The following is a 27,373-nucleotide window of genomic DNA, read 5'->3' on the forward strand; positions in this document are numbered from 1 at the left end:
GCGGCCGTGCTGCGACCCGCCATCCCCAGACCCACGCCTCGGCCCGGCCCGCCTTGCCTTGCCTTGCCTTGCCCCAGCCCTCGCCTCGCCCCACCCCTCGCCCTCTTCACCAATCACCGCCCACTACACGCTGCCCCTTCAGCCAATCACGCTCCGAGGAGCGGCTCCATCCCAAGCTGCCGCTGCAGCACCACGCGCCGGCGCCTCTCGGGGACGGACCCGCCCCTGCGCGGCCGATGGCCAATGGGCGATGGAGGCGTTGCGGCCGCCGGCCAATGGGCGCTGGAAACGGTGCGGCCGCTGGCCAATGGGCGCTGGAGGCGGTACGGCCGCGCAGTGCACCCTGGGGGCTGTAGGCCGCCACTGCCTCTTCCTGGCCCGGGCCCGCGGCCGCTGCCTCGCCACGGCTTCGCCGCTCCCAGCGGGCCTGCGGGGCAGAGCAGCCCCTTCCAGGCATTGTTCTCTCGGGGAGACCCGGGTGGTCCCGCCGGGCGTGTCTGCGCGCAGGCCGGGGCCGCATTCTGCCGCAGGGCCTGGGCCCACTCCCCTGAGCTGAGTCTGTGGACTGGGGGCCCTCGGCTGGGGAGCCCCCGTGGCTGCAGGAAAGGCCCCTTCGAGGCAGGGACATCCCCATTGCCTGTCCTCACCCGCCAGCCTCCCCTGGGGTGTGGGTGCTGCACCCTCCTGCTCTGCTGCAGACTGAAGACCCAACGCCTTCAAGCGTGAGGCAGAGGTGGGAGCCCCGGGCTAATCCTTTAACCTCTGACTCCGCTTCCTGCACCCCACAGCCTCTGGAGGGTTGCCCCAAAGCTGGGCCCTCCTGGCTAAGAGGTCTTCCTCATCTCAGCTTTCCCTGCATGATGCTGAGAGGGAAGCCACCGTGGTGGCTGTAAGCCAAACACATCTGTGAACCAAGGATAATTATATGAAAAACCATTTTTTGCCCAGTCAGACAAAAACACACGCGTGCCTTCCCCCGCGCTGGAGGAGCGACGCTTTGGGTTTCTGTCTGGTCTTTTCCAAAAAACCAAAAGTTTTTTACCAAACAGAAGAAAAATACTGTTTCAACCAAAAAAGAAAGTGTTTTGGTGAAAACGTTTCCACTGTCCCAAGCAGTGCAGATGAGTGAAACCCCAGCAGGACTCAGGGAGGCAAACAACACCAGCTCTTATCAAGGCTCCTGCCCACACAGTCATATGATGTGTGTGCACCCATGGGGCGGTGGGCAGCCCTTCGTGGGGGTGTGACGCCGTCCTCAGAGCAGGCGAAGGGGACAAGAGGCTGCCTGGCCTCTCTCCTGCAAGCAGGGACATCCCTCGCAGGACTGAGGCTGCAGGCTTGGCTCCCTGTCCTGCCAAGGGGCTGCCAGTCCCACCACCTGCCTCATCTGCCCCTTCAACCAAGCCGAAATCTTCAGCTTGATCAGGAGAAGCCAAGGGACGTCAGTTGGCCTTGGTGTGCTGGGACGAGCGGAGCCCGAGCTGGGACCAGGAGGAAGCTGTGCAGGACGCGAGTGGTGTGGTGAGCGAGAGGCTGTTATCTGGGTCTCTGGGAGGTGTTTCTGTGTGAGCAGAGGGAGCAGCTGGAGCTGGTTCCCCCATATGGGGTCCTACAGTGTCTGATGGGTCACGGGCTGACACGCGAGCTTTCCTTGATTGATGAAGCTCCTATAGCAATGTATAATAAAAGTCAAGCTCAGGTCACAGCCTCCCCTTTCCCTGGGAAAATTACAGAGTCTTTGACCACAGGTTTATTTTCTTTGACTTCAGGTCATGTCTTTTACTTGCCCAGGATCTTGGCGGTTATATCCCACAGTGCTGCAAACAGCAGGGGAGGCAACGCTGCTTGAACCTTATAGCTGTTAAATAGGCTGGCCACATGCAGCCCCAGGGATTGGAGCAGAGGCTGGGATTTGGGCTTGTGTCTCTTGGGGGTGCTGGCCCGAAGCGTGGAGCGCTGCGGGGACCAGAGACCGCATCATGTTTCAAGGGAGTGAACTGCAGCCGCAGCCCTGCATGCTGTGCCTCAGCTTTCCAGCCCTTGTATCAGTCAAATCCAGCCTCACGGGTGTTTACTGTGTGGTGGTTGTCCCTTTCTCCTAGATAAACGTGCTTTTTATGATTTCCTTCTGCTTTTGCTTAGATGCATCACTTGAGCTAATGCCAATCCTTCTGAGGATGTCCATGACTAGGACAATGAGCCCAAAGAGATCTGCAGGAATTCATACAGGCCAGGGTCAATACTGGAATTTTTCATCAGAAATTCCCTCTTCTCTCTGCCTCCATCCTGGCACACAGGCAGGTCTCCTCTGAGGTGGGCTGCAGTCTGACACCCCTGCCAGGCAAAGGCCCCAGATGGTGGTCACTTCCGATACCTTAGGCAGACCCAGCAGATGTGGCCAGGTGTGGTCTCACATCTCCAGAGCCCAAACCCATCGTGGGTTAAAATAAGCATCTCAGACTTTGCGTGGAGCCTAATGATGAGTTTGCAGCTGTCTGTGCTGCTGCTGGGGGGGGTGGAGGTACCTCTCTGTTTCACCTTCCCCAGGTGCTGAGCTCCAGCTTCGCACATCTCCGCTTATCTTGCTCTTGGAACAGGGCTGATCTCTCACCCTTGTTTCCCAGGCCACGTCTGTGCTGCTGTGTGGGAAGGTGGCAGGATGGCTCGGAGGATGAGCATCAACGAGCTGGAGGACCAGCTACTCTGTCCCATCTGCTTGGAGGTCTTCAAGGAGCCCCTGATGCTGCAGTGTGGGCATTCGTACTGCAAGTCCTGTGTGGTGTCACTCTCTGAAGAGCTGGACGGGCAGTTCCTCTGCCCCGTGTGCCGCCAAACCGTGGACTGCAGCGCCTCGCCACCCAACGTCACGCTGGCCCGTGTCATCGAGGCGCTGCAGAGCCGGGGCGAGGCAGAGCCCACCCCGGAGTCCTGCCCAACGCACCACAACCCCCTCAGCCTCTTCTGCGAGGCTGACCAAGAGGTGATCTGCGGGCTGTGCGGCACCATTGGCAACCACCGCCAGCACAAGATCACCCCCATCTCTACCGCGTACTGCCGGATGAAGGTCGGCAGGCAGAGCCAGCCACGGCTCCTGGGGTCGGGGTTAGGGCACCTGCAGTGCTTGCTGGCCAAATGTCCCCTCTCCTTTAAGCGACAGGCTGGAAATGATGCCACCAGCGTGGGGAGCACGGCCCCATGGCACAGCCAGATGTGGGGCAGGGTCCCTGGGCTGGGGAGCAGCTGTTTCTCAGGCTAAGTGTGTCCCCAGCTGAGAGGACTCACAGTTTCAGTGGCTGCACTGCGGTGGGGAGAGCCAGGGGTCAGGGAGTGTCGGTGGGGCCTTTCAAGACTGTTTCCAAACACCATCAAAAAGAGTCTGGAGATAAGGGCTGAGGCGAAGTGCCACAGGAGAGGAGGGAGGCAGGGAAACGGGAGCCCCAGCCAGGCAGAGTAAACAGCTGGCGTCCACTGCCCAGCATCACATGAAAGCACCAGGAATGGAAAAGCACAGGGCCACCCGTCCCCTCCGCTCCTGGCCCCGCGGAGATAAGAGCAGGAGGCACCCGAAGTGCTCCTGCCCCGGCCAGGCTCCCGGCACCGGCACTAGGAGGGTGCCACTGGCCTGGTGCTGGCTTGTGGCTGCTCACCACCTGCTTGCCATCCGCTCGCCTGATGCGGAGCCACCACGGGGTGTGAGATACGGAGGGTCAGGAGTGACATCAGAGACGTGGTGCTCCTGGCAAGAGTGGTTGGTCAGCTGCATCCAGACTGGGGCCATGCTCTGAGCACTCTCCTGACTCTGGCAACCCCAAATCCTCTAGATCAAGACAGTAAAGATCAGCAGGATGTGCAGGGCCCCAGGAAGCTTAGTGAAAGCTTAGTGAAAGCTTAGTGAAAGCTTAGGAGAACATGGCTTCTGAGGGCCATGTGCTCCTCAGGGGGCTGACAAGCACTGCCTGGGATCGAGGAGGCTGCCACAGAGGTCCCTCCTACAGAGGTGCTGTCTTTTCAGGAGGAGCTGTCTGTGCTGCTGACCGATGTCCACCAGTACAAGAGGAACCTGGATGAACACTTCAGCAAGCTCATCAACAACAAAAGCCGCATCGCAGTGAGTGCCATGTGCCAATGGAGCCTGTGTCCCCGTGTCCTTTGTGTCCCACACAGCTCCTGGAGCAACCTCTGCTCCTGGTTCTCCCCAGCTCGCTGCCTCTACTCCTCTCCTTGTCATCTCCCTTCCCTGGGTTAGCAGACAGGGCTTACCCTCTACCCTGTTCCCTGAGATTCATGTTCTCCGCAAAACTCAGGGATTAAACATGGACCTGTTTTTGGGAAGGGTGACGTGGCCCTCTCTGGTGGCACAGCCCTGTTTTCAGAAGGGATGATGTAACCCTCACTGAGCGCCCTGGCAGGAGCAGCAGTCAGAGCTGATTTGACCGAATGTCCTTGGAGATGGGAGATTACAGGTGGAAAGGACCCCACTCAGAGCAGGCTTCCCAGTCAGAGCAACGCCATTGGCTTCACATCGAGCTTATGCCTGGTTTAGCTGCCTATCTGTTTCCCACACAGCAGATGTCTCCAAGGGACCTCCTGGCATCCCTTCTGAGGCTAAAGGTTCCCACTGGGGCTCCTCAGAAGGGCTCAACCCAAATGAAAGTGGAGCTGGACTTTCTCCCCCTTGGCCCAGGAGACAGGCGGTTCCCTGGGAGCAGAGGGATCCAAGAGCTTTTTCAGGGCTCTGATGTAGCTGGCTGGGACATCAGGAGAGAAAAATCTCAGGGAGGAGAGGTGTAAGGCAGAGGTGGCGTGGTGGTGAGCAGGATGAAACAAGATCCAGCCTGCTGTACAGAGCTGCTTTTTATTTGGAAAGCCAGTGGAGGGCAGCTTGGTGGGACACGTTGACATTGCTGGTGGCATCTCTGAAACCAAAAAGCAGGTGAAGGGGATGGAGCGAGGCAGCCCTGCGCAGCTGCCTGCTGTCTCCTGGCAGAACGAGGCAGATGTCTTCAAGTGGGTGATCCGGAAGGAGTTCCAGGAGCTGCACAGGTACATCGATGAGGAGAAGGCCACCTTCCTGGAGAGCATTGAGGGGAAGGCAGCCCAGCTCATCACCTCCATTGAGTCCCAGGTCAAGCAGACATCAGACGCCCTGCAGAGGCTCAAGGAGATGCAGAGCTCCCTGGAGGCACTCAGCAACGAAAGCCAGCTTGATTTCATCCGGGTGAGTGCGCTCGCTAGTGAAGGCAGTGACAGTCAGCCAGGGTCCCCCGCCCTCAGCACATTGCCCATAGCCCTGAGCCCTGCCCTGGGCAGTGGGAACCCTCCCCAGGCATAGGTGGGACACCACGAGAAGTAAGATGTAGGTGCCCTCTGTCCAGCCAGGGCTTCTCCCGATGGGAGAGACGTGTCCTCCATGAGAGGCGATGCCCTTAGCTCTCCCAGGAGAGGAGAGCCCTGGCCTCTCCATCCCAGGGCACAGATGTGTGGAGCTGCAACCATGCAGAGGAGCTGCTGTTCTGTCAGGCTCCCACCACCGACTCTCTCTTTCTCTTGTGTTTTCCAGAAATACGGCTCCTCCCAGTTCAGGTGAGTGGTGGGACCCAGCAGCAAACAGCATCGATGGGGATGACAGTGCCTCCGCACCAGGGCTAGAGGTCCCAGGCCAGCGGGCGTCTCGGCATTGCTGGGGCAGCCTCGCATGGACACTGCTGTTGTGATGGATAGTCATGGCCAGAGCCACGCACTCAGCCCAGAAGAGGGCAAGAGCAGCTGGTGAGATGCCAGTGGCTCCGTCATACAGGGCAGCCAGGTAAGAACAGGTCACACACCATCCCCGTCACCTGCATCATGGCTGCCCGTGTCTTTCCAGGTCAGAGCTCCCCAGCCTGCACCCCGGCGATGGCATCTTTAGCCCCGTGTCCTTCAAGCCGTGTTTCCACCAAGATGACATCAAGATGACTGTGTGGAAGCGCCTGCACCGCCGTGTTCTGCCAGGTACCGACCCGCCCTGCTGGCAGCGTGCCGGGAGCTCCAGCTCCCTGGTGCGTGGCACAGGCTGCCCAGCCAGCGTTGTGCGGCCCTGCCTCTGTCTTGCTCTCTGCTTGTGCGCTCCTCTCCCCCAGGAGAGCTCCGGGAGCAGTGACTGACTGTGTCTCGTGCTGGTAGCAGCCTGCTCTGGCATAACACCCCAGCTGCTTCAAGTTCAGCAGTGCCAGCTTGCCTGGCTGTGCCAGCTCCCGGGGTTGCCTGGAGCCTGGCCACTGCCTGCTAGTATGCCTGGAACCTGTCTGCTTTCCTTCTAGCTCCAGAGATGCTGAAACTGGACCCGGTGACAGCACATCCCCTCCTGGAGCTCTTCAAGGGCGACACGGTGGTGCAGTGTGGGCTCTACCAGCGCCGGGACAGCAACCCCAAGCGTTTTGACTCCAGCAACTGCATCCTCACCTGCAAGGGCTTCTCCTGCGGCCAGCACTACTGGGAGGTGATCGTGGGCACCAGGAACCACTGGCGCGTGGGCATCATTAAGGGCACAGTCAGCCGCAAAGGGAAGCTCAGCAAATCTCCTGAGAACGGCGTGTGGCTCATCGGCCTGAAGGAGGGGAAGGTCTATGAGGCCTTCAGCAGCCCGCGGGCCACTCTGCCGCTGACCACCCGGCCCCAGCGCATCGGCATCTACCTGCACTACGAGAAGGGCGAGCTGACCTTCTACAACGCCGACAACCCCGACGAGCTCAGCCCCATCTACACCTTCCAGGCGGAGTTCCAGGGCCAGCTCTACCCCATCATGGACCTGTGTTGGCCAGAGCGAGGGCCCTACTCGCCCCCCATCATCCTGCCCGCACCCGCCGCGAGCCGGCACCCCCGGGTGCCCTACAACCATCCCGCCCCAGAAGAACCCACAAAGCTGTAGCCTGGGCGGTGGGATGAGGCTGTGGCTGGGAAGGGCTGCGGCTGAGTGCCAGGGGCCTGCAGCAGAGGAGAGTCAGGCTGTGTGCGGCGTTGTCCTGAGCTGGAAGCTGTGGTACTGCAGCGTAAGCTTCAGCAGCACGGGAGGGTCCTTCCCCTCTCCTCTAAGAGCATAAAATGTCAGCCTTGACCTTTGAATCCCCATCCCCAATCTGGCAGGCTGACCCAAAAGCCTAAAACACAGCTGGCCTGCGAAAGATCTCTCTATGGAAAGGTGGGCCTGCCTGAAATGCGTGAGCTGTGAACGTCCAGGGTCTTTATTGGCATGTCTTTCCTCTGAATAAATAGAGTTTGTGTTAGGTGAGCTGGCTGCTGGCTAACACGGGTATGTCTCTGAGGAACCGGCCGCAGCCAGAGCTGGGGGGGCAGCTGCAGTGCTCTGCAGAGCTGCGAGGGGCTGCCGGGAGGGGAAAACGGGAGCCAAGAAAGCTGCTGCAGAGAGCTGTTTGCGAGGCAGCAGAGGTCAGCCCCCCGCGGGAGGACGCTGGCCTGCCCCGGGCAGCGCCTCTTCCAGCTGCTCAGGGGTGTGAGGTGGTGCAGGGAACCACACGCACAGCCCAGCGGGTGGGACACTGTGCCTGGGGCCGCGGCAGCGTGAGGGGAGCCGGGCTGCGCACCCCAACACAGCGGGGAGCACGGCCTGACCCTGCACACAGCCCGGCAGCAGCCCCCCATGGCCCCTTGGCGAGTTGTTCCCACTAACCACAAAGAGTTCCCAGGGCTCGCCACCAACATTCACAAGCCCACACCAACTAGGAGAGGCTAGGACACAAAATATTCCATTACTAGAGTAAATATTCTGGTGCATGAGGTGTCCCGACCAAATTGGGGCATCTGAATGTGCCTTTACACAGGTTCTTACACCCTTCATTCGTTTAGGTACAAGATGACTTGACTGATCACTAGCAGCCACACTACTGATTACTAATCAGAGTCAAACTTCACAAAGCGGTTCTAGTTTTGCAGCATTCTTGCTGCTTGTCTATTGATCCGGGTGTCCCCGGAGTCAGCCTTGCTAGAGCTACTGATCTGTGGCACCAGACGATGCTGGGAGGGTTTCGGAGACGTGTCAGAGGGGCTGGGATGCTGCTGTTACCTTGGTTGACCCGGGGTGTCCTTTATTGTCCATGAACAGCTCTAAGCTTCCCAGAAGCAAAGTTCTTTCTAGGGCTGGGCTTTCCTCTCGTTTGTTTTACTTAAGCACGAACAATGCCACAATCTCCAATAAAACTCCACTACCCCACCTAACCGCAGGGTGTCGCGTGGGGTAACACGCGTGGACGACATTAACAGGCCCCCACGGCAGAGCCTGGCTGACGGGTTCCCAGAGCAGCCCGTGGGCGCTGCCCTCACGCCTCAGGCTGCCCCACTGCTCCCGCACGGCCGCAGCCCCCCCGCACGCCGCTCTCCCCCGCGCTGCGGGCGGCTCTGACGTGTGGAAACAAACTCTACAACTCGGATAGAGTTATAGAATCACAGAATCAGAATTGTCTGGGTTGGAAAAGCCCTTGAAGCTCCTCCAGCCCCACCATGAACCTCACCCTGACCGTTCCCAACTCCACCAGATCCCTCAGCGCTGGGTCAACCCGACTCTTCAACCCCTCCAGGGATGGGGACTCCCCCCCTGCCCTGGGCAGCCCATTCCAACGCCCAACAGCCCCTTCTGCAAAGAAATCCTTCCTAAGAGCCAGTCTGACCCTGCCCTGGCGCAGCTTGAGGCCATTCCCTCTTGGCCTGGCGCTCATTACTTGGTTAAATCAGGTATGTTTATTCTGGCCAGGGTGCAAGGGGACTTCTCCACAAAGCTTGCACACCGTCTCTGGCAAGTAGCCAAATATTTATTACACCAAATCATACATATTCATTAGGAAAGGCCAGGTTATTACAATTAGTTTGGGGAATAGGCATGATTATTATAATTATTTCTCAGAACTCATTTGCATAGTCTGAGCATGTGTAGTAGAAATAGAGTGAGGGTCTTTGGTGGTCAAGGGAAGAAGTACGTGGTCTTCCTCACTTGTCTGCTCTTTCCAGGGCGTGCGCTGTGAAGCAAAGTCCAGGTGTCTTCTTCCTAAATCGGTGAGATCACCCTCCCTACATAGCATCTCTGAGTCCTTTTGTTCATGTTTAAGTTTGCCCAAGCGCCCACTGAGGGCTTTGAGTCTGCTATCAGTGAGTTATCTTTTTAATTCATACCCCAGGGCTACCTGCTACTTTCTGATCGTAGCCAATCCCCAAACTATCGGGTAAGCTGCACTGAATCCACAGAATGGTCTGGGCAAGCGGGATTCTCAGGAGACATTTGAAGGCCAATGGTATCCTGGCTTGTATCAGCCATAGCGTGGCCAGCAGGGACAGGGAAGGGATCTGACCCCTGTGCTCGGCACTGGTGAGGCCGCACCTCGATGAGTGGGTTCAGTTTTGGGCCCCTCACTCCAAAAAGGCCATTGAATGACTCGAGCGTGTCCAGAGAAGGGCAACGGAGCTGGTGCAGGGTCTGGAGCACAGGTCTGATGGGGAGCGGCTGAGGGAACTGGGGGGGTTTAGTCTGGAGAAGAGGAGGCTGAGGGGAGACCTCATGGCCCTCTACAACTCCCTGAAAGGAGGGTGCAGAGAGGGGGGAGGAGTCTCTTGAGCCAAGGACCCAGCGCCAGGACAAGAGGGAATGGCCTCAAGCTGCGCCAGGGCAGGGTCAGACTGGCTCTTAGGAAGGATTTCTTTGCAGAAGGGGTTGTTGGGCGTTGGAATGGGCTGCCCAGGGCAGGGGGGGAGTCCCCATCCCTGGAGGGGTTGAAGAGTCGGGTTGACCCAGCGCTGAGGGATCTGGTGGGGTTGGGAACGGTCAGGGTGAGGTTCATGGTGGGGCTGGAGGAGCTTCAAGGGCTTTTCCAACCCAGATGGTTCTGGGGTTCTGTTCAGAAATCATCACAAGCTGCTGTCAGTAAATGATTTTCCAGGGTCATTTCTCTGGATCACTCCGGCCGAGCTCCCGCACTCCGGCGGGGACCCCCAGGCCCCGGCCTGGCCCCACCGCCCGCCCCCTCGCCCCAGCCCAGGCCGCGCCCCCGGGGGGGTGTTGGCGGCCCCGCGGCGCCCCCTGGCGGCCGGACTCTCCCTGTCCCCGCCGGAAGTGGCGGCGCACGCGGCCGGGCGGCTCATGGCGCTCTACAGCGCGGCCGCCGCCGTCCTGGAGGGGCTGGAGCGCGGCCAGGGCGGCATCAAGAGCCTGGTCTACAACAGCCGCTTCCCGGTGCGCGGGGCCCGGCGGGATGGGGGGGCCGGGGAGGGGAAGGGGGGCGGCCCGAGGTGGGAGGGGGAGGCCCGAGGGGTGAGGCCCGAGGGGGGCCGTCGGCGGGCGCGGGCCGGTGCCCGCAGCCCCTGACCGCCCCGCAGCACGTCCGGCAGCTGTACGCGCTGGTGGCCCAGACCCTCCGCTACTCGCCCGTGCTGGAGAAGCTGCTGGCCGGCGCCGCGCTGCTGCAGGCCGAGAAGAAGCTGCAGCCGCAGCTGGCGAAGGTGAGGGGGGGGCGGGGTGGCCCCTGGCGGCCGGGCCCCGCACGGGGCGGCCGGGCTCACCCGCGGCCCGCAGGTGCTGGTGTACGACCTGCTCTTCGGCAAGGGCCTGCAGTGCGGGGGCCGCTGGAAGGCGCTGGCCCGGCGGCACCGGGCGCGGCTGGAGGCCGAGCTGGCCCGCCTGAAGGTGCAGCACAAGGTGAGCCGCAACGAGGATCTGCTGGCCCCGGCGCAGGCAGCGAGCCCCGGAGGTGAGTGGGCCTCGGGGCCGGGTGGTCGCCCCGTGCTGGCCGCAGTGGGGGGGGTCTGACCCCCGCGGCTCCCCCAGCCTCCCAGGTCCCGCGCTACGTCCGAGTCAACACCCTGAAGACGTGTGTGGACGATGTGATCGACTTCTTCAAGCGCCAGGGCTACTCCTACCTGGGCAAGGCAGCCAGGTGAGCAACTCTGCCATCCCGCCTTGTCTGGGCTGACAGCGAGAGGCGAGGGCTTGGGACGGGGTCCTGCGGCTTGAAGCGCTGTTGGGCTTGGTGCTTGCAGTGGACAGGTTGGGTCTCTGTCACTCCCTGCTCTTACTTTCCACCTCTCCACGTGTTGCGTGGGGCCAAAGTGGACAGGAGGTCTGGGACAAAGGAGGTTCTGTGCCTGGGCTGGGGGCGGGGGGGGGGGGCTCTGAATTTGGGCGCGGTGAAACACGACTGTGTGTTCATCCTTCCTGTGCCTCATGGACAGTGTGGAGGAACTGAGGGCCCTCTCTGGGAAGAAATTCGTGTTGGATCTTCATCTCCCGGAGCTGCTGGTTTTCCCTCCGCAGACAGACTTCCACGACAACCTGCTGTATACTTCAGGACACATAATTCTGCAGGACAAGGTGGGGGAGCAGGAGGTTTGCAGGGGTGGGAAAACTCCTGACATGGGTGGAGGGTCAGTCTGTTCCTCCATGCCAGGGGCTGGGCTTGGGCCAGCTTTGCTGCAACACTTTAAGTGGAAATCGTGAATGCAGCCTGCAGCTAAGGGGCTCCCCTGCAGCTTTACTTCCCTAGCCTGTAGGTATGGGATGAATTCCTCTGAACTGGGCTGCAACCCCCCCCCCAGGGAGCTGGGGACCAGAAGCCGGGAGGAGCGCGGGGCTGTGCGCTGGGCAGAGGCTTCCAGTGGTGGATGGTGGTGGTGGACGTGGCCCTGTGGTGCTGTGGCTCCTGTGACCCTGCAGCGTCAGCTGTGCCCCGAGGAGGGGCCAGGGGTGCTTGCTGCCTCCACCTCTCACAGGAGTTTGCCCTCTTGCAGGCCAGCTGCCTCCCTGCCTTCCTCCTCGCCCCTGCTGCCGGCTCCCACGTCATCGATGCCTGCGCTGCCCCTGGGAACAAGACCAGCCACCTGGCTGCCATCCTGAAGAACAAGGGGTGAGGGCAGGTTTGTGTGCTGGGGGAGGGAAGGGCTGCAGGTGGCCCTTTTCCCCCCGAGCCCACAGAGGACACAAGGTGAAGGTGGCAGGAAGAGGTGCAGCCTGTCACCCTGGCCCACCCACTTCTCCCTAGGTGGGCTGGTGGTTCTGAGTGATAGTGCTGAGCCATTGGAAGGGCTTGAGGGAACGTGAAGGCACGTAGGGGTTAACTTCCCAGCCCCTGTCCCTGCTCTCTGCCCTTGCCCTGCTCCTGGGGGAGCAGCTCACAGGCTCTGCCCGTTTAGGGCTGCTGTTGCATCCCGCCGCTGTCAGCGCAGTTCCTGGGGCTGGGTGGGACGTTCACACCTCTCTCGGGTACCGCGCTCTGCTTTCAGCCAGATCTTTGCCTTTGACGTGGACACCAAGCGCCTGGCCACCATGAACACCATGCTGATGCGGGCTGGCGTCACTGGCTTCCAGCTGGCCCAGCAGGACTTCCTGACCGTGGATCCCGGAGACCCCCGCTACAGCAAGGTGACCCATATCCTCCTCGACCCGTCCTGCAGCGGCTCAGGTAACGCGCGGGGCTCTGGCTGCCCCACCTGGAGCTGGGCTCTGGGCACCTGCAGCCCCAGGTGACAGCTGCTCCCCCCACAGGGATGGTGACCCGGGGGCTGAGGGAGGAGGCTGCCCCGAGCACCGAGAGGCTGCAGGCGCTGGCTGGTTTCCAGCGCAAGGTCTTGAGCCATGCCCTGAGCTTCCCGGCTCTCCGCCGCCTCGTCTACTCCACCTGCTCTCTGCACCAGGAGGAGAATGAGGATGTGGTGCATGCGGTGCTGCAGGAGCACGGCTCAGCCTTCAGGTGCGCTTGCCTCGGGGTGGGGGGGGGGTGTGGGGGGACGCAGCACAGGGTGCTGCGGGGCTCAGCACTGACCCTCGTCCCCGCCGCAGGCTGGTGAACGCCTTCCCTTCCTGGCCCTGCCGAGGACTCGCCGCCTTCCCCGGGGCGGAGAGCTGCCTCCGCGCCTCTCCTGCCGACATGCTCACCCACGGCTTCTTCGTGGCTGTCCTGGAGCGGTGCGGGGAAGAGGCTGCTGCCCCCAGGTGAGGGGAGGGCCTGGGGGGGCTCTGCCTGTCTCCAGCAGCTTCTGGGGGGGAACATGGGTGGGCTTGGGGCTGCCGGGGCACCCAGAGGGAGGGTGTCGCCTTCCTGGTGTGAGGAGGAGGGAAGTTGGAGGGGTCTGGCTGTAGCAGGCACGGAGGGCAGGAGCTGTGGTGAGCACAGCTTAGGCTGTTCACTCTTGTCCACAGCTCCCTGCCTACAGCAGCTGAGCAGAACCCGCAGCACGGAGAGACAACGGAGCCCAGAGCAGCTCCGAGGAAGAGGAAGAGGAAAAAGCAGCGGGTGAAGGAGTGAAATAACATTTTTAGGGCAGCACCTGCCAGCTGGGGCTGGCAGGGAGCGCTCCTCCGCTGCCACCTGAACACAAGTAAAGCTTTGTGCCAGCTGCAGCCATGGTGGAATTGTCTAAGACCCTGCTCCCCTGCGCCGAGGGCCAGCCCCGGGGCCACCCGTGGGCCAGGGAGGGGGAACTGGCCGTCGCAGCCAGCCCCCAGCTGAAGGTTTGTCCCCAGAGCCAGACCTGGGCTGGGGCGTTGGGAGGGCTGCAGACAGCCACCATTTCTGCACCCTGCAGGGCTGGAGTGCTCCAGCTGGATTAAGGGCGTTATTTTACCATGTTCCCTCCCCTAAAAATCCTTACTCCAGCCTGATGTGGGGTTTCAGAAAAGCCTTTGACTGTAAGGGTGAAGCAGATTAAAGTTTCTTTCTCTGCCCTGTCTTTTCCAGCATGTTTGTGCAGTCTTGTCCTGAAAATACCAAAGCAAAGGAGGGGGGGGAAAAAAAAAAATACTACTACTACTAATGCTGTCTGTGCACCTGCCTTTGAACAGCGGGAGCGAGGCACACGCAGCAGAGGGCCCTGTGCTGCACCAGCAGTGCCTGGCTCTGCTCAGGCCCAGGAATCCAACACGGGCAAGGCAGATGTGAACACAACCTTTTTATTTTAAATCGGGAACAGAAGAAGCAAGGAAAAAAATTGCACATTCACACTAAAAATCCTCCTCAGCCACACCAGGAATGATCCAAGTCCTCAGTTTTGAGTTAAAACCCAGCCTCCCCCTGGCCCTGTCCGCAGCCCAGGCGCCAGGGACTGCCCGGGCAGGGAGGGGACACGGCTCCAGGGCTGCTGCAGCCGTGGGGCCGTGCGGGGAGGGGGGGGCTGGAAGAGCCCCCGGCAGCACCACGGCAGGTGCCTGCCCACAGGCCCGCTGCCCGCGTCCCCTCCGCGCCAGCTCACCGCCCTCCTGCCTGCTGGGAGAGACGCCCTGTCACCATAACGCGCGAGAGCTCCTGTGCCTCGTCCTCGGAGAATTAAAAAAAAAAAAACCAAAAACCAAAGGCTTAGTCACATCCACATACATGACATTTTAAAATGAAGGAGGTTCCAGGCCGGGAGGAGCGTGCGGCGGCAGAGCCTGCAGGACGGGGCTGCCTTTCCCCAGCACAGCGAGTTCCTGCGGGGCAGGGCCGGGGCACAGCTGAACACTACCAACAGCGCGGCGGGGCCGGCAGCCTCACTGAACCAAGCTTGAAGGAATTCAAAGGCAATTTAGCTTAAATATAAAAATAAATTTTTGTTAAAAAACGTTTAAATATTTGTTTGTGTGTTTGTTTTTTTTTTTTTGTTTTTTTTTCTCTTTAATTTAGACTTCAGCAGACACACACACTCACACGGCTCGGAGAGTAAAAAACCTGGCAGCAAAGCACTCCTGGAAGTGGTGGGGAGCCCACAGGCATGGGTGCCCATCCCTCACCCAGGGCGGGGTGGGAGCAGCTTTTGGGTGACCCCCGGCTCCAGCAATCTCTTCCTGCAGGAGCTCCCAGGTAGGGGAAGGGCTGGATGGGAACAGAGGAGGCAGCACCGTAGCTCCTAGGAGCTGGTAAAACCCAAAAGGATGGGAACGAGCTAAAAATAAAGAACAATTTGGATTTGGGGAGGTGGGGGAACCCATCTGCTCTGGACTCCTTCTGTTAGCAGTTCCAGAGCACCCCGAGGTGGGGAAGGGGCACCAGAAGAGAGGGGAAGGGAGGGGAGAGACTGCCAGGGCTGGAGTCCCCTCACCAGGGGGCCCAGGCCCCACCCCCCCCACCCCAGCTGCCTGCCTTTCAGTCACGACAACCAAGGGACAACTCACCCAGCACGAGCAGCCACGCAGTGATGCTACTGTCAACACCCAATTAGCCAGGGCACGTCCCCCGCAAAGGGACAGGCGCCCCCCAAAAAAAAGAAACTCCAAACAGCAAATCCGGCATAACCAACATGCCGCCACGCACACGGTTCAGTTCTTCCTCCAAACTCGGTTCAATGAGCGCATCGAAGCGGGGGCACGAATAAAGCAAAACAGAGGGGGCTTTAGAAGAGCAGGGTGGGGGGGGTGCAGCCCAGCGGGGAGCACTGAGGGCTGGGGGTGCTGCTTGGTGGCTGGGAGAGGGGTGGAGGGACCCCCCCATCCCCACCCCACACCTGCAGCCGAGGTCCTGAGCTACAGCGCGTCCTCAGCTGGGGGTCTGACAGGGGATTAAGTCACAGCGAGGGGGTCGTCACCCAGCTGCAAAAGCCGGGCTGGTCACCCACGGCACCGAGACACCCACGGCACCGAGACACCCACGGCACCGAGACACCCACGGCAGGCTGGCACCTGCCCTGGCTCCTGCTCGGCAGGGGCGGGAAGGAAGCAGAGCCCTCCGGAGGGAGCGTGTTCACCAGACCACGGGATCAAACAGCGGGGAAAGATTTTGGGAGCTGGTGAAGACGGCAGCCCTCGGCAGCCTGGACCCGCAGCCGGCAGGAACGCGGCACGTCCCCAGTCGGGCTCTGAACGGGGACGTGTGGCTCTGCTGGCTGCCGCAGGGCAGGGGGCTGGGGAGGAGGGCACAGGACAACTAGAAGAAGCAAATGGGGAAAAAACTTACACATTATGAAACATGGCAAAATAAAGTGAGGGAGCAAATGCTGCAAATATGTACAGAGGTTCATCCAGCTTTGGCTGTGGAACTGTTCAAGTAAGAAGAGTTTGGTTTATCCCGTCCCACCCTGGGTCACTGCCACCCGTGCGTGGGCACAGGCTCCTCGCGCAGGCCAGTAGTCCCAGAGGTTATTTTTTGCGGGTGTGCTGTCTCCGTGCCTGCAGCCGCTGGCGAGCACCCATCCTGGATCCTGCCCCGATGGAAAAGGCAGGGGTGGATGAACCTGGAAGCAGAAAGGTTGCTCAGGTCTCTGCAGCCTCACTCTGAGCTGGCACAGGGGGTATTGTAATCCCCATCCTGGGGGGAATGGATGGTTTTGCATCCCCTGGAGCCCAGCAGGTACCACCCGAGCTGGTTCCCAGAGCATGGCCTGGCCCTTCTGCCATCCCCGGCCCGAGGGGACACCCTGACCCATCAGCTCCCCAAGGCTGAAGCACCAACTCCCTCCTTACCGAAGGAAGCGCCGACTCCTCCGAAGCCCGAAGCAGGAGTGCTGGGCGTCCCGAAGGAAAGGCTACTGCTTCCGCTCCCCACCGCTCCTGGGACAGGCGTGCTCTGCCCGAAGGTGGGCGCAGGAGTTCCTGGAAAGCAACACACCACCGTGAGCCGGGGCCAGCAAAGGAGGAAGAGCCTGGCCTTCAGGAGCCTGCGGCACCCGCAGGAGGTACAGATGTCCCCCCACGGGCTGAAGCACCACAGTCCCCTGAAAGCAGCCTCTTCACCCGAGAAGCCCTTTTAATGCAAGAATCTGCACTCTCATGGTAATCCCTGGGCTCTCCTGCCAGCAGGGCAGCACAGGATTTGTGGGCCAGGGAACAAAGGGCTCTTTCTAGATCAAGTAGTTGCTCAGCATGTGGGTTTCAGCTCTGTGGGAGGTGAGACGACCCAGTGAGGGTGCAAAGCAGTAGGGAAAACCTCAGAGAGCAAGCAAGAAGCGACTGCAATTGCTGGCTGGCAGGGCTTCTACTCGCCAAGAGGCTCCAGATTGCTTTTAAGCACTGGCAAGCCCTTGGCTTCGGCAGGGCACCTGGCTGGGCTCAGCACTTGTGTGGAGCCAGAGAGCTGGTGGAAGGGCCAAGGAGCAGAAGTTAAGGATTCCCCTCCACCACCAAGGGCTGGGGATCAGGACAGCGAGTGATGGAAGCACCTTCCCTTCCCTTAGCAAGGCTCTGCACAGCACGAGCACCAGCCCCTCTGGGCTGCTGAGCCTGGGGAGCTCAGCAAGGACTGTCAGGAGAGCTGCTGCCTAAATCTGGCCCTGCTCTTCACCACTCCAGAAGGCCCCTCTGCCCACACTCACCTCTGAACACAGGACTGCTGTTGGGCATGGTGAAGGCGAAGGGCGTGCTCTGGTTCTGCGCACCCAGCGCGCTCTGCGTCAGGGAAGAGCCGAAGGGCGTCGCCGCCAGGGCTGCCCCGCTCTGCCCAGCCCCGAAGCTGAACGCCACGGCGGGGGAGCCGCTGCTCAGGGCGGGCGTGCCGATCCCGAAGGCGCTGGTGGAGGGGCCTGGCTGGGCGAAGGTAAAAGGAGAAGGGGTGGTGCCGAAAACGGTGGTGCCAGTGGTGCTGCTCGTGGTCTGGGTGGTGGAACCGAAGCTGGTGGTGGTGGAGGTGGCCGTCCCGAAAGAGAAGACCGACGTGGTGGTCCCGAAGGCCACCTGGGTGCTGCTGGTGCCGAAGGAGCCCTGGGTGCTGGTTGTGCCGAAGGCTGGCTGAGCACCGCTGCCAAACGCCAGCTGAGCAGCGGACTGGGCTGTGGGGGCTCCAAAACTGAACGGGGTGCCAAAGCTGACGGGGCCAGCAGCGGGCTTGCTGGCAGGCAGCTGGTTCTCCACAGCACCGGCACTGAAGGCGGGCTGACTCGCTGCGCTCGGATACGGCAGCAGTGGCTTCGCGCTCGTGCTGAAGGAACTGCCGAACGCCGAAACGGAGGGGCCAAATGTCAATGTCGCTTGACCTGTGGTGGTGGCTGGGGTAGAAGAGGTCAGCGTGGTGTCCCCAAATATGCTAAAGCCCACAGTGGTGGTAGGAGCCGTCGAGTTTGAAGGTGCCTGGCCAAAGGCAGGGCCTCCTGGGACACTGGTGGTGGCGGTGACCGTGGCTGGAGGTGGCTTTCCGAACTGGAACATGGGCCCTGGGGTGGCAAAGCTGGTTTCCGTGCTGGGAGCTGAGCTGGCCAGGCCTTGGAAGAGGAAGGGCTGTGACGTGCTGGTGGACGTGGCAGCAGTGACAGTCAGGCTGGTGGTGGGGCCAGTGGAGGTGGGAGGGTTGAGTCCAAAGCTAAAGATGGGTTTAATGGTGGCATCTGTGGAGGAACTCTGCATGGTGGCAGTTGTAGCCGCGGTGGTGAAGATGACGTTAGGGAGACCTGTGAATCCTGCCTGGGTAGTCGTGGAGGCTGCGGGCAGGTCTGAGGCTGAGGCCGGCTGTGACGTTGGTTCAAAGGCGAAAGGAGAGGCCGCTGCTGGAGATGAAGCTGTGGTGACGCTGCCAAAGATAGGCTTGAACATTGTGGTGGTGGAGGGTGTCGAGGAGGGGCCGGAGCTCGCAGACACAGTGACTGTGGTGGAGACAACAGCTGTACAGGGTGCTGTGCTCTCGCTTTTCTGCAAAGCGCCGAAGATGGGTTTGAAGACGGGGCTCGTGGTGGGCACAGCAGCGGCCACGGTTATTGCCGGCTGGCTGGCAGGAAGGGTGTTCAGCACCCCAAAAGGGGTGCTTGGCTTTGGGAGGGAGGAAGGCTTGCTGGGGGTCTGGCCCAGCTCCGGGAATGCAGGAGATGCCAGGTTGCTGGGGGCCTGCACCCCCAGGGCAGCGGGGGCCGCAGGGGCAGGTGTGCTCAGCACAGGCACGGGCTTGGTGTCAGCAGAGGTGGTGGGCAGAGAACTTGACTCCAGCGATACAGCAGGAGCAGGGGGCTGTGCAGCTGATGGAGGTGGCTGGGACATGACCTCAGCTCCAGTGGAGTCTGGAAAAGGAAAAAGCTCATTTAAGGATAGGGGGTCACCTACAGCCAGCCCACCCTTCCGCCCGGCACCCACCCCGCTGCTGCAGAGGCTCCTGGAGCAGCACCCACCCGTACCAGACCCACCCAGTCTGCCAGGCTTACCGCAGCTCCCAGCAGGAGCACGGGCTCAGTGTCCCCAGACTTGCCCTCCCAAGACCTGCCTGAGCTCCACCGCCAGCAGAGCATTTGAACAGGGAGTTTTGCCACCTGCCTCCCACAGAGGCAACGCAGAGCTTTGACTGCGCCTGCCTTGCTCTGCCGAAGTCCCGCTCTGCCGATCCTCCTCCTCCTCTTCCTCACCTGCTGGCACGGGCGCAGCCTGGCTGCTCTGCATCTTCTTCAGGCTGTCCAGGAGCGAGTTGGTGCTGGCCAGGACAGGAGCTGTTGAGGCAGGTGCAGGCTCCTGGGAGGTCACGGCAAACGTTGTCTCTGCAGTGGTGCTGGGGACTGCATCTACTGGGAAGGAGCCAAAAATCAGGACCCGCAACTTGCTGTAGGGGCCTACCCCTTAGCAGAGCTTCCAGCAGGAACATCCCACAGCTCTGGCCCTGGAGAGCCTCACCCATCAGCCTGGGGACTCTGGGCCTTAAGGTCTCCTGAATCTGAAGGCACTAAGAACACCCCCAGACCCGAGGACCAGGCAGTTCTGGCCCAGGAGCTTCCCTGGCCTGCGCTACACCGACACCCCCAGCCTGGGTTTCCACTCATAGCCATCCCCTCTGCATTCCCAGTCCGCCCTTACCAGCCTTATCCTCCAAGGCTCTGTTTAACCGCTGCAATGCTGCCGCCCTCTCCGCATCCAGGTCCTCTGACGTGATGGAGTAGCCCAGCAGAGGCGGCAGGGGCTGCCAAGAGAGAGCAGCAGCTTAGCTCCTTCTCAGGGAAGCCAGCAGAGCCTCTCTGAACGTGTGGTGAAGGCTGGCCGTCGCAAGACCCGTGAAGCAGGTGGTTCTGCCACAGCACGCTACCGCGGAGCTCCGATCCCCTTCATTTTGGCCCCCGGCTTGGCACTGAGGGCATGGCAGGCCTTCCCCAGGCCATTACCTGGTCCGGCAGCAGGCAGCACAATCACGCACAGCCCACCAGACACTGGGGCTGGGGATAGCGTCACTTCCCACTTGGCCAAGGACGGGGCCTCCTTCCCGAGGGCAGGCAGGTCAGTCTCCCCCCAGCCCTGCAGAAATTGCAGTGAGCACATTCTATCGCCAGAGGAGGGCAAAAGGGGCTGCGAGACAGCGACGTACCAGCACCAGCTGGTCCACCGAGCAAGCTGACAGCAACTGGTTCTTCCGTTTGTGGTTCCTGCTGCTCCCCGATGCGGACGGTGGACTCAGGGAGTTCTGCTTCTTCCGCACCGGCGTCTCCACCGCTACAGGAGGAAACAAGTCAGGGCCAGCTCTGGGCAGAGGTGGCATTTGGCTTGCACCAACGGGGTTGTCCCTTCCGACTCCTCTCTGGATGACCCATCTCACAGAGCACAGCCGGGGTCTAAGCCGAGGACAAGGCTGCGATGCCCTAGAAGAGCTGCTGGCTGTGACACACCCCAGGGCAGCCTGGTACAAGAGCCTGCTGGGGCTCCACGGGGCTGCAGCCCCTTCCCACCTCCACGGACAGTCCTCGCACACTGCCTACCACAGACACTGTGCTAGCCACATCTAGGGCTGTGCCATGGGATGTCTGCGATGGGCACAAAGGATTTCCTCTCCATCTTAGCTGAGGAAGTGCTGGAATAAGCTCAACCTGGGATTTGATTGGGGTGCTACACGTATTGCAGCAGATCTTGCCCCAAGGTGGATACCTGGACCCGTGCTGGCTTGGGGGCTGGTGTTCTCCCTTGCAAACCAGCCCCCAGGCATCTGCTAGCACACTGACACTGTCAGCACCCCTTGCTTATCACCTTAGGGCAGCTGCTGAGGCCAGCAGAAGTGCCACTGCCTTGGGACCAGCTCGTTCCTAGTTTCCCAGTGACATCTCAAGCCAATCCCACCTGCAGACCTCAGCTACCTCCTGTCCTGCTGCTTGCTCACACCGGTGGCCCATCCAACCCAGGCAGAGAGCTGGGGCCCACCTACGCTCACCTTTCTCTGTCTGCAGCTCCTTGTCCGATTTCGCTGGAGAGGAAGTGTTAGAGCGATGCAACTCCTCTTCCCTGTGCAAGCGGGAGAGCACCAGTTAGGGTCAACCCCAGGCTTGGCCCCGTCCCCAGGGAGCAGGATGAGACCGAACATGCGAAGGATTCCCACCAGCACCCCTGGTGTGCTGCTTCACCTCTGCCAAACAACAGCCCTCAGGACAACAGCCTCGCCCTCTCCACACCAGCCTGAAAGCAGCTGCAGGTGGAGAAGCTGCTCCCTGCTCCCAGGACCCTGGCTCAGTTGGGCCTGCGCACCCTCCGCAGGACAAGTCAGCCTCAGGGCAGCAGCCGGGGGTCCCGGACAGGAGCCGCTGCCCCTCACAGGTCCTTGGCTGGGACCCACCCTGTCCCCAGGGCAGGCAGTTGTGTCGGTTTTAGTTATGACTGAAGCTCTTCTGAGCCAGAAGAGAGGAAAACAAGGGCCTGTGCTCCAAACCAGGCGCTAAAATACAACTCTGCTGTAGCTCCTGTGAATTGATTTTGAGGTGATGGCAAAAATCTGGGCCCGTCTCTTCCCAACGTTTTGGCAACCAGCAACCCAGGCCACGCCACAAGGCAACGTCGCCTCTGCAGCCATCTGAGCCCTCAAATCTCTAACCCGGAGTGGGAGAAGGGCAGGGACGGTGCAGCTCAGCACTGCCGCTGACTGCAGCGTAACAAGGCAGCAGAGATGCCAACTGACACAACAAGGGGGTTTCCATGCTGGCGGGTGACCCAGCAGCCCCATCTCAGAAAGGGGCCTGGACTGTCCCGGCTCTGGGTGCCGGGGTGGCTACGAAGGCGACTGCTCTCCTCCCGGCTGGCATTGACAAGCGGGCGCGCGCCAGGTGAGTGGTTAGTTACCTGGCTTTCTTAAAAGGCCACTCCGGTGTCTGGGAGCAGGAGGACGCCGGGCTGGACGGCGGGGACACACTCATGCCACTTCTATTCTGCAGCTGGAACGCAGAGACCAGCAGTAACTCAGTATGGGGCTGGCAGGCAGCACAGCCTCCCATCCTCTTGCTTGTCCGCAGATTAGATCCCATCTCCCAGGGCCGTGGCTAATGAGCCCAGAGCCTCTCTTGCTTCAACACTGCTTATCTCCCTCCCATGTTCCGTGGAGCACAAAGTCTGGCCACCCCAAACTCAATCCACTCTGGGAACAAGCGGCCTCCAGGCTCGTTACAGTCTGGCCGAGAGGATGGGGAGGGAGGATGCTGCTGGTCAGACACTGGCTCTTGCCTTCGTGCGGCACAGGCAGAGGCTGCCTGGCTGCCTCAAACACCCTCGTGTGCGCGGGGCTGCTCTAGCAGGAGCAGGACATGTCCTCACCAGGAGCTCAGAGCTAATGGATCCCGCCTCAAGGATTTTAAAACTCACCCCACCAGAGGAAACCTTTCCCCACACAGACTGCAGAGCTCCATTAGCCATCGCTACGTCTCACCATCGCATCTGCTAGCCTGACCCAGGATGTAAGCAGTGTTTTATTATAGCTCAGCAGCTGCTGAGGGGACCTGGGTCAAAGCAGGAGTGCACGGCTCCAATACTTGCTGACTCTGGCTGAAAAGGTGGCAGCGCAGCACAGTGATTTTATTTTCCTTTCACCTGGATCTATCCACCCCAGCAGACTAGCCAAGGCTGAGTAGGGAGGGGAAAAGAGCCTCCTTTTTGCTTCAGAGTTAAACAAGCACTGCAGCAGGACTGCTCACCTGGGGACACCCCGGGCATGTGCACCAAAGGACAAGCAGCATCGCTGCTTGCTGCTGTGGCCCAGCAGCCTGCCTAACCCACGAGGAGATGAAACTGCCCGGCTGAGCCACACTGGACTCCCTGCACTGCTCGCTGCCAGGCGCCCAGCAACACCACCCTCTCCTTACGAGCTCAGGGCTCGAGTTACACAGGGCGATCCCAGAGAAGGCTCTGGACGCTGCCTTTGGCAGGGTGTTTCCTACCTGTGAGAGGCCCCGGCTGGAGCTGTAGGAGCTGGCGATGGCATTGCGGGTGGAGCTGGGGATCCCGGCAGCGTACGTATTGTTGAGGGAGCTCATGGAAGAGGTGCGTGACCTCTTGTTTGAGCAGTCATCTGGGCAGTGTAAGATAAGGTTCCTCTTCAGAGAGCCAGGCCTAGAGGAGGTTAAAGAAGATTTTATGAGCTCCCCACCACTCTGCCCACAGGCCCTTTAGATGCAACGTAGGTGGGAGGAAAGCAACTCCACTCTTTCTCACAGCACAGGGCTTGGAAAGAGGCCTCAGCAGTGGCACAGCCCTTACGGCGCCCGGCCTGCGCTCAGGGCGACAGACCAAAGGCACAGCCACAGCCTCTCTTGCTCTTCCCCAAAGCTGGGCTCCGCAAGCAAAAGCAAAGCACCCTTCCCAGGGCCCACAGGCTTTCGGATCCCCCCTCCCAGCTCTCAGCAGTTGCTTCTGGCCCGAGGGGCACTTACTTGGGTACGAGAGAGGTGGGGGTACCGTTGGCCACCAACGGCTCAAACGCCGACTGCCCACTTCCACTGCTATCATGGCGCCTGCGGGAGAGAGGGCAGAAGCCTGTGGTAGTGTGGAGGCAGCAGAGACAGGGGCTGCCCTCCCAACCTCGGGAGAAGATTCCTTCCAGGTGGGTTCAGCATAGAGAAAGCACAAACCTTGCTTTTTTCTTGTCACCCAATACCCCAGGACAGAGGTTTCCCCATCCACATCCTGACTGTCGATTTTCTCTCTACCTGGTCCTGTCCTCATGGACTCTCACCCTGAGTTGCCTCCTCCCAAGCACCAGTAGCTCCACCAGCTGCCTGCTGGCCAGAGTAGTTCTGATGTAATGAAATCGTTGCTCAAATCCATTATTCTAAGTCAAACCATTTCAGAGAGTCTCAGCAGCTCATTTCTGAAGCGGACCTGAGCTCCGAAAGTCAGATCTCTTACCTCTTCCTAGCCAGTGCCCTGGACTGTTTGACTCAGAAACCGAATACCCTTCCCACAATGATTCAGTGAAGATCTGAAGTCTTAAGGCCAACCCTGCTGCAAAGAAGAACTGGAGGTGTATGATCAGCCCTGTCACTTAGCCCAAGCACTTCCCTCGAGCTCAAGCACACTGTCCCCATCGCACAGGTCATCTCCAGCTTTCCAGCTGACACAGGCTCCTTTCTTCCCTCAAAGGTCGTGGGATTTTCTGCCTACAAGCATTCTTTGTGCTTGCCAGGATTTAATACCTTCGAAATTGACTGTCGTGGCAAAGCTGGGTACTGGCATGTTAAAAAAATAGAATGGAGAAAAAAACCAAGCCAATTCTGTCTGTGCACCCATCCTGTTGCTGTGGGGCTCCGCTCTTGTGGGGCTCAAATTCACCAAGCGGAGGTAAAGGTTCAAAGGTGGAGGGCAATCCAGTGACGGAGGAGAGGGCCACATGCCCTGCCGCAGCAGGAAGGCAGCCGGCAGCTCCCTGCAAACCGCCGCGCTCTCGGGGAGCTCCAGCAGCAGCCCCAGCGCCGCAGGCAGGACCCGCACCCCAGCACTGCCCAAGCCAGTCTTCTGCCATCTCTCGGCTCCCCTGCTCGAGCCCAGGCAGGCAGTCCTGGCACATGAAGGGCAGATGGGCACGAGGCAAATGGCCTCCACGTACACAAGCAGAAAGATGAAAAAGAGAAGGAGAGAGAAGGGCAAGGCAGCACTGTGTCCGGGCAGTCAGAAAGGCTCCGGCAGCCCCCGGCACCCAGGATTTACGCCTTGTCCTTCCCAGAGCACTAGCAAAGACACTGTGCCCTCATTTCTTGGAGCTGGAAATCGCTGACCTTGACTAACAAAAGCAGAAGATAGTCTCTCTTGTTTACCTTCGTGTTTTTACCTCCTTTTGCTAGCTACAGTGCACAAAGGAAGCACACAGATCTTTTAACATGCGATGCTTCCACCTGGGGCTGCAAGACTTGGGGATCCCGTCTCTCCTGGAAGTCTGGGGCTGACTGAAGGATAGGGATGATAAGCCTACAGCAGATGCCAGCATTTCACACCAAGTTTCCCTGGTCTGCAAACCCCTGAGATGACAGAGGCTGCTTCCCTGCCAGGGAGCCCTGCCAGACCTCCCCAATTCACACCCCAGCCTCTCCCAAGGCCAGCAATGTCGGGGAACATGCTTGACCCACGAGCTTGTCCAGACAAAAACCTAAACCCCATCCCTTTGACCTCGATGACAAAAAGAGCTCTTGGAGGACCTTCCAACACAGCCCAGAGGGCCAGGTGACAGGGTGTGCTTCACCTCTGCTGTTCAGTTCCCGCAGCGCTTTTCCAACCCAGGCTCCTGGTCCCTGTGCACTCTGTGACACAGCCCATTTGTCACCACTAAAGCACCAGCCCCATTTACGACCTTCCCAACACACGGGCAGGGACCTGGACTGTTGGCTTATTACCTTCTTTTGCTCTCCTGATCGTTCCCAAAAGCCTGATCCTCCCGCTTCTGCTCCACTGCCCTCTTCCTGCTCTCCCTGATGGCATTCAGCACAGTCTCGCTTGCACATGGGTCTGGGCTGCTGTTGGCCACGAAGGCCACAGGTGAGAGCTCCAGGCTGCAAGGCAAAGCAAAGCATGGCATTAGGCAAGTTGGGACCCCCAGAGCGAGATCCCCCCACCCGATGCCCTGGCTGCTCCTGCGGAAGGGGGGAGTGCGCTCTCCCGTGCCGCCTCTCCGGGGGGTTTGGATGGCACAATCCTCCCCACAGCGCGGTCACGGCAGGCCGGAGCAGCAGGCTGTCCCCGGGGAGCACAGCTGGCTGAGGGCCCCAGGGAACCAGCTTCCCCTAGGTCAGCCTGGTCAAGGGGAAGGTCCGTCGACGCCGTCCACGTGTGAGGCGAGGCCAAAGCGGGGCCCGGTCCCCGCTCCCGTACTCACGCTGGGGAGTGGGCCAGGCCGCCGGCCGGCCGGCTGGTCCTCCAGGTGCCGGGGCTGTGGCTCAGGTCGGCCCGGCGAGCCCAAGGCGCGCTCCTGGGCGAGCAGCCCTCCCAGCGGGCGGCGGGCAGGCCGAGCGGCAGCGCGCTTCGGGCCGGCGGCAGCGGGTACCGGCGGCGCAGAGCGGGCGGCAGCGGGTACCGGCGGCGCAGCGGCTGCGGCGGGCAGCGCGGGGTGGCCGGCGGGGTCCTGAGGGGACAGAGAGGTCAGGGCCGCGGGGAGGCGTCGCGGGAATTCCCACTCCCCCCCCCTCCCCGCCTCCCCCCGCCCCGCTTACCCGAGGCCGCGCGGCGGGGCCCTCGCGGGCCTGCCCGAGGCGGCGGCCGGGCGCCCGTTAACAGCCGCTTGTCCGGGCGCGCGTGGGGCGGGCGGGCCGGGCCGCACCGCGCACCAGGCCGCCGCCGCCGCGCCCAGCGCCGCCGCGCCCAGCAGCGCGCCCCGCAGCCACAGCAGCAGGCAGGCCAGGGCCAGGGCCAGGGCCAGGGCCAGCGCCAGGGCCAGCGCCAGCGCCGCCGCGCCCCGCCGCCCCCAGTGCCCGGCGCCCGGCCCGCCCCCCGCCATCCCCGCCGAGCCGAGCCGCGCCGCGCCGAGCCGCCCGCCAGCCGCGGCCGCCCGGCATGCACCGCGCGGGGGCGGGGCCGGGGCGGGGCGGGGCGGGGCCGGGCGCTCCCGGCGCGTCCCTGCGGGCCCGGCCCCGAGCGCCGCCACCCGGCCCAGCCCCCGGTGCTGACCCGTGCGTGACCCCGGCCCGGCCCCTGGGGCCTCCCGCCCCACCCCCGTGTCCCCATCCCGACCGGCGTCCCCTCGGCCACATGGCCCAGCCCACGCGCCCGTGTCCCCCCCCCTCCCCGGCCCCTCGAGTCTCCCCCACCCCGCCCGCCGTCCCCACCCTGACCGCCATGTCCCCCCCACCCCGATCCCCCTTTCCCCGTCCCCACTCCAAAGCCAGTGTCCTCGTTAGCCCCCCAACCCCCGTGTCCCTCCCGATCCCGACATCCCCACCCCTGCAGCCCCCCAGCCCCTGCAGTCACCTGCATGTCCCCACACGCCCCCATCCCTGACCGCGTGTGACCCAAAGCTGCAGGCACCCACGGGCGCTCGGCCCCAGCCCGGCACCCGCCCATCCCGGGTCACCCCCAGGCCCAGGGGCAGCTCCCTGTCCCCCTGCCCTGGCTGGAGGGTGCCACCACCACCAGCCGGCTCTGCGGGGCAGGGCTGGGGACAAGCCCCCCATGGCCCTGGGGACCGTTGGAAGGCTGTTCAGGCTGGTGGCGTTGCTGGGTCCCCGGGGGACACGGGTCTCCAGGGGGGGGCTGCCTGCAGCCCTGCTGTGTCCTGCAGAGCAGGGGGTCACCGCAGGGCCCATGTCA

At 61.5% G+C, this 27,373-nt stretch overlaps 3 protein-coding genes across 5 annotated transcripts; 2 read left to right on the top strand and 1 right to left on the bottom strand.

The window, feature by feature from the left end:
* The first annotated feature begins 383 nt into the window (after positions 1–383).
* TRIM50 (tripartite motif containing 50) lies at positions 384–7,209 on the top strand. 2 transcript variants are annotated; one of them, XM_074889821.1, is made up of 7 exons: positions 384–1,521; positions 2,625–3,064; positions 4,013–4,108; positions 4,988–5,218; positions 5,561–5,583; positions 5,867–5,991; positions 6,300–7,209. In XM_074889821.1, exons 2-7 carry the CDS (start codon positions 2,660–2,662, stop codon positions 6,905–6,907), a joined length of 1,488 nt encoding a protein of 495 aa, XP_074745922.1. In that variant the 5' UTR covers positions 384–1,521; positions 2,625–2,659; the 3' UTR covers positions 6,908–7,209. The 2 variants fall into 2 exon arrangements, with proteins under 2 accessions (XP_074745922.1, XP_074745920.1); XM_074889819.1 differs by lacking the exon at positions 384–1,521 and having other exon boundaries at positions 2,607–3,064.
* A 2,864-nt stretch (positions 7,210–10,073) lies between these two features.
* Positions 10,074–13,701, top strand: NSUN5 (NOP2/Sun RNA methyltransferase 5). Of its 2 annotated transcripts, none has more exons than XM_074889822.1 (10): positions 10,074–10,213; positions 10,357–10,479; positions 10,553–10,727; positions 10,805–10,913; positions 11,209–11,347; positions 11,764–11,879; positions 12,256–12,434; positions 12,518–12,722; positions 12,812–12,964; positions 13,172–13,701. In XM_074889822.1, exons 1-10 carry the CDS (start codon positions 10,121–10,123, stop codon positions 13,275–13,277), a joined length of 1,398 nt encoding a protein of 465 aa, XP_074745923.1. In that variant the 5' UTR covers positions 10,074–10,120; the 3' UTR covers positions 13,278–13,701. The 2 variants fall into 2 exon arrangements, with proteins under 2 accessions (XP_074745923.1, XP_074745924.1); XM_074889823.1 differs by having other exon boundaries at positions 10,583–10,727.
* A 204-nt stretch (positions 13,702–13,905) lies between these two features.
* Positions 13,906–26,622, bottom strand: POM121 (POM121 transmembrane nucleoporin). Its single transcript, XM_074889824.1, is given in 14 exon segments — positions 13,906–16,173; positions 16,403–16,531; positions 17,251–18,918; positions 19,258–19,413; positions 19,700–19,802; positions 20,202–20,326; positions 21,036–21,106; positions 21,935–22,026; positions 23,023–23,194; positions 23,515–23,595; positions 25,468–25,623; positions 25,947–26,139; positions 26,279–26,570; positions 26,572–26,622. Coding segments are annotated over 14 exon segments (3,384 nt in total). The 3' UTR covers positions 13,906–16,078.
* Between the last annotated feature and the right edge of the window lie 751 nt (positions 26,623–27,373).

This window comes from Strix uralensis, chromosome 20, assembly GCF_047716275.1.
Source record: "Strix uralensis isolate ZFMK-TIS-50842 chromosome 20, bStrUra1, whole genome shotgun sequence".
NCBI classification, from domain to species: Eukaryota; Metazoa; Chordata; class Aves; order Strigiformes; family Strigidae; genus Strix; species Strix uralensis.

Coding starts and splice junctions, on each gene's coding strand:
- TRIM50 (XM_074889821.1), top strand. CDS start 2,660: ATGGCTCGGAGGATGAGCATCAACGAGCTGGAGGACCAGCTACTCTGT. Junction 5,219..5,560: donor GCCAGCTTGATTTCATCCGG/GTGAGTGCGCTC, acceptor TGTGTTTTCCAG/AAATACGGCTCCTCCCAGTT. Junction 5,992..6,299: donor GCACCGCCGTGTTCTGCCAG/GTACCGACCCGC, acceptor CTTTCCTTCTAG/CTCCAGAGATGCTGAAACTG.
- NSUN5 (XM_074889822.1), top strand. CDS start 10,121: ATGGCGCTCTACAGCGCGGCCGCCGCCGTCCTGGAGGGGCTGGAGCGC. Junction 10,214..10,356: donor TCTACAACAGCCGCTTCCCG/GTGCGCGGGGCC, acceptor ACCGCCCCGCAG/CACGTCCGGCAGCTGTACGC. Junction 12,723..12,811: donor GAGCACGGCTCAGCCTTCAG/GTGCGCTTGCCT, acceptor TCCCCGCCGCAG/GCTGGTGAACGCCTTCCCTT.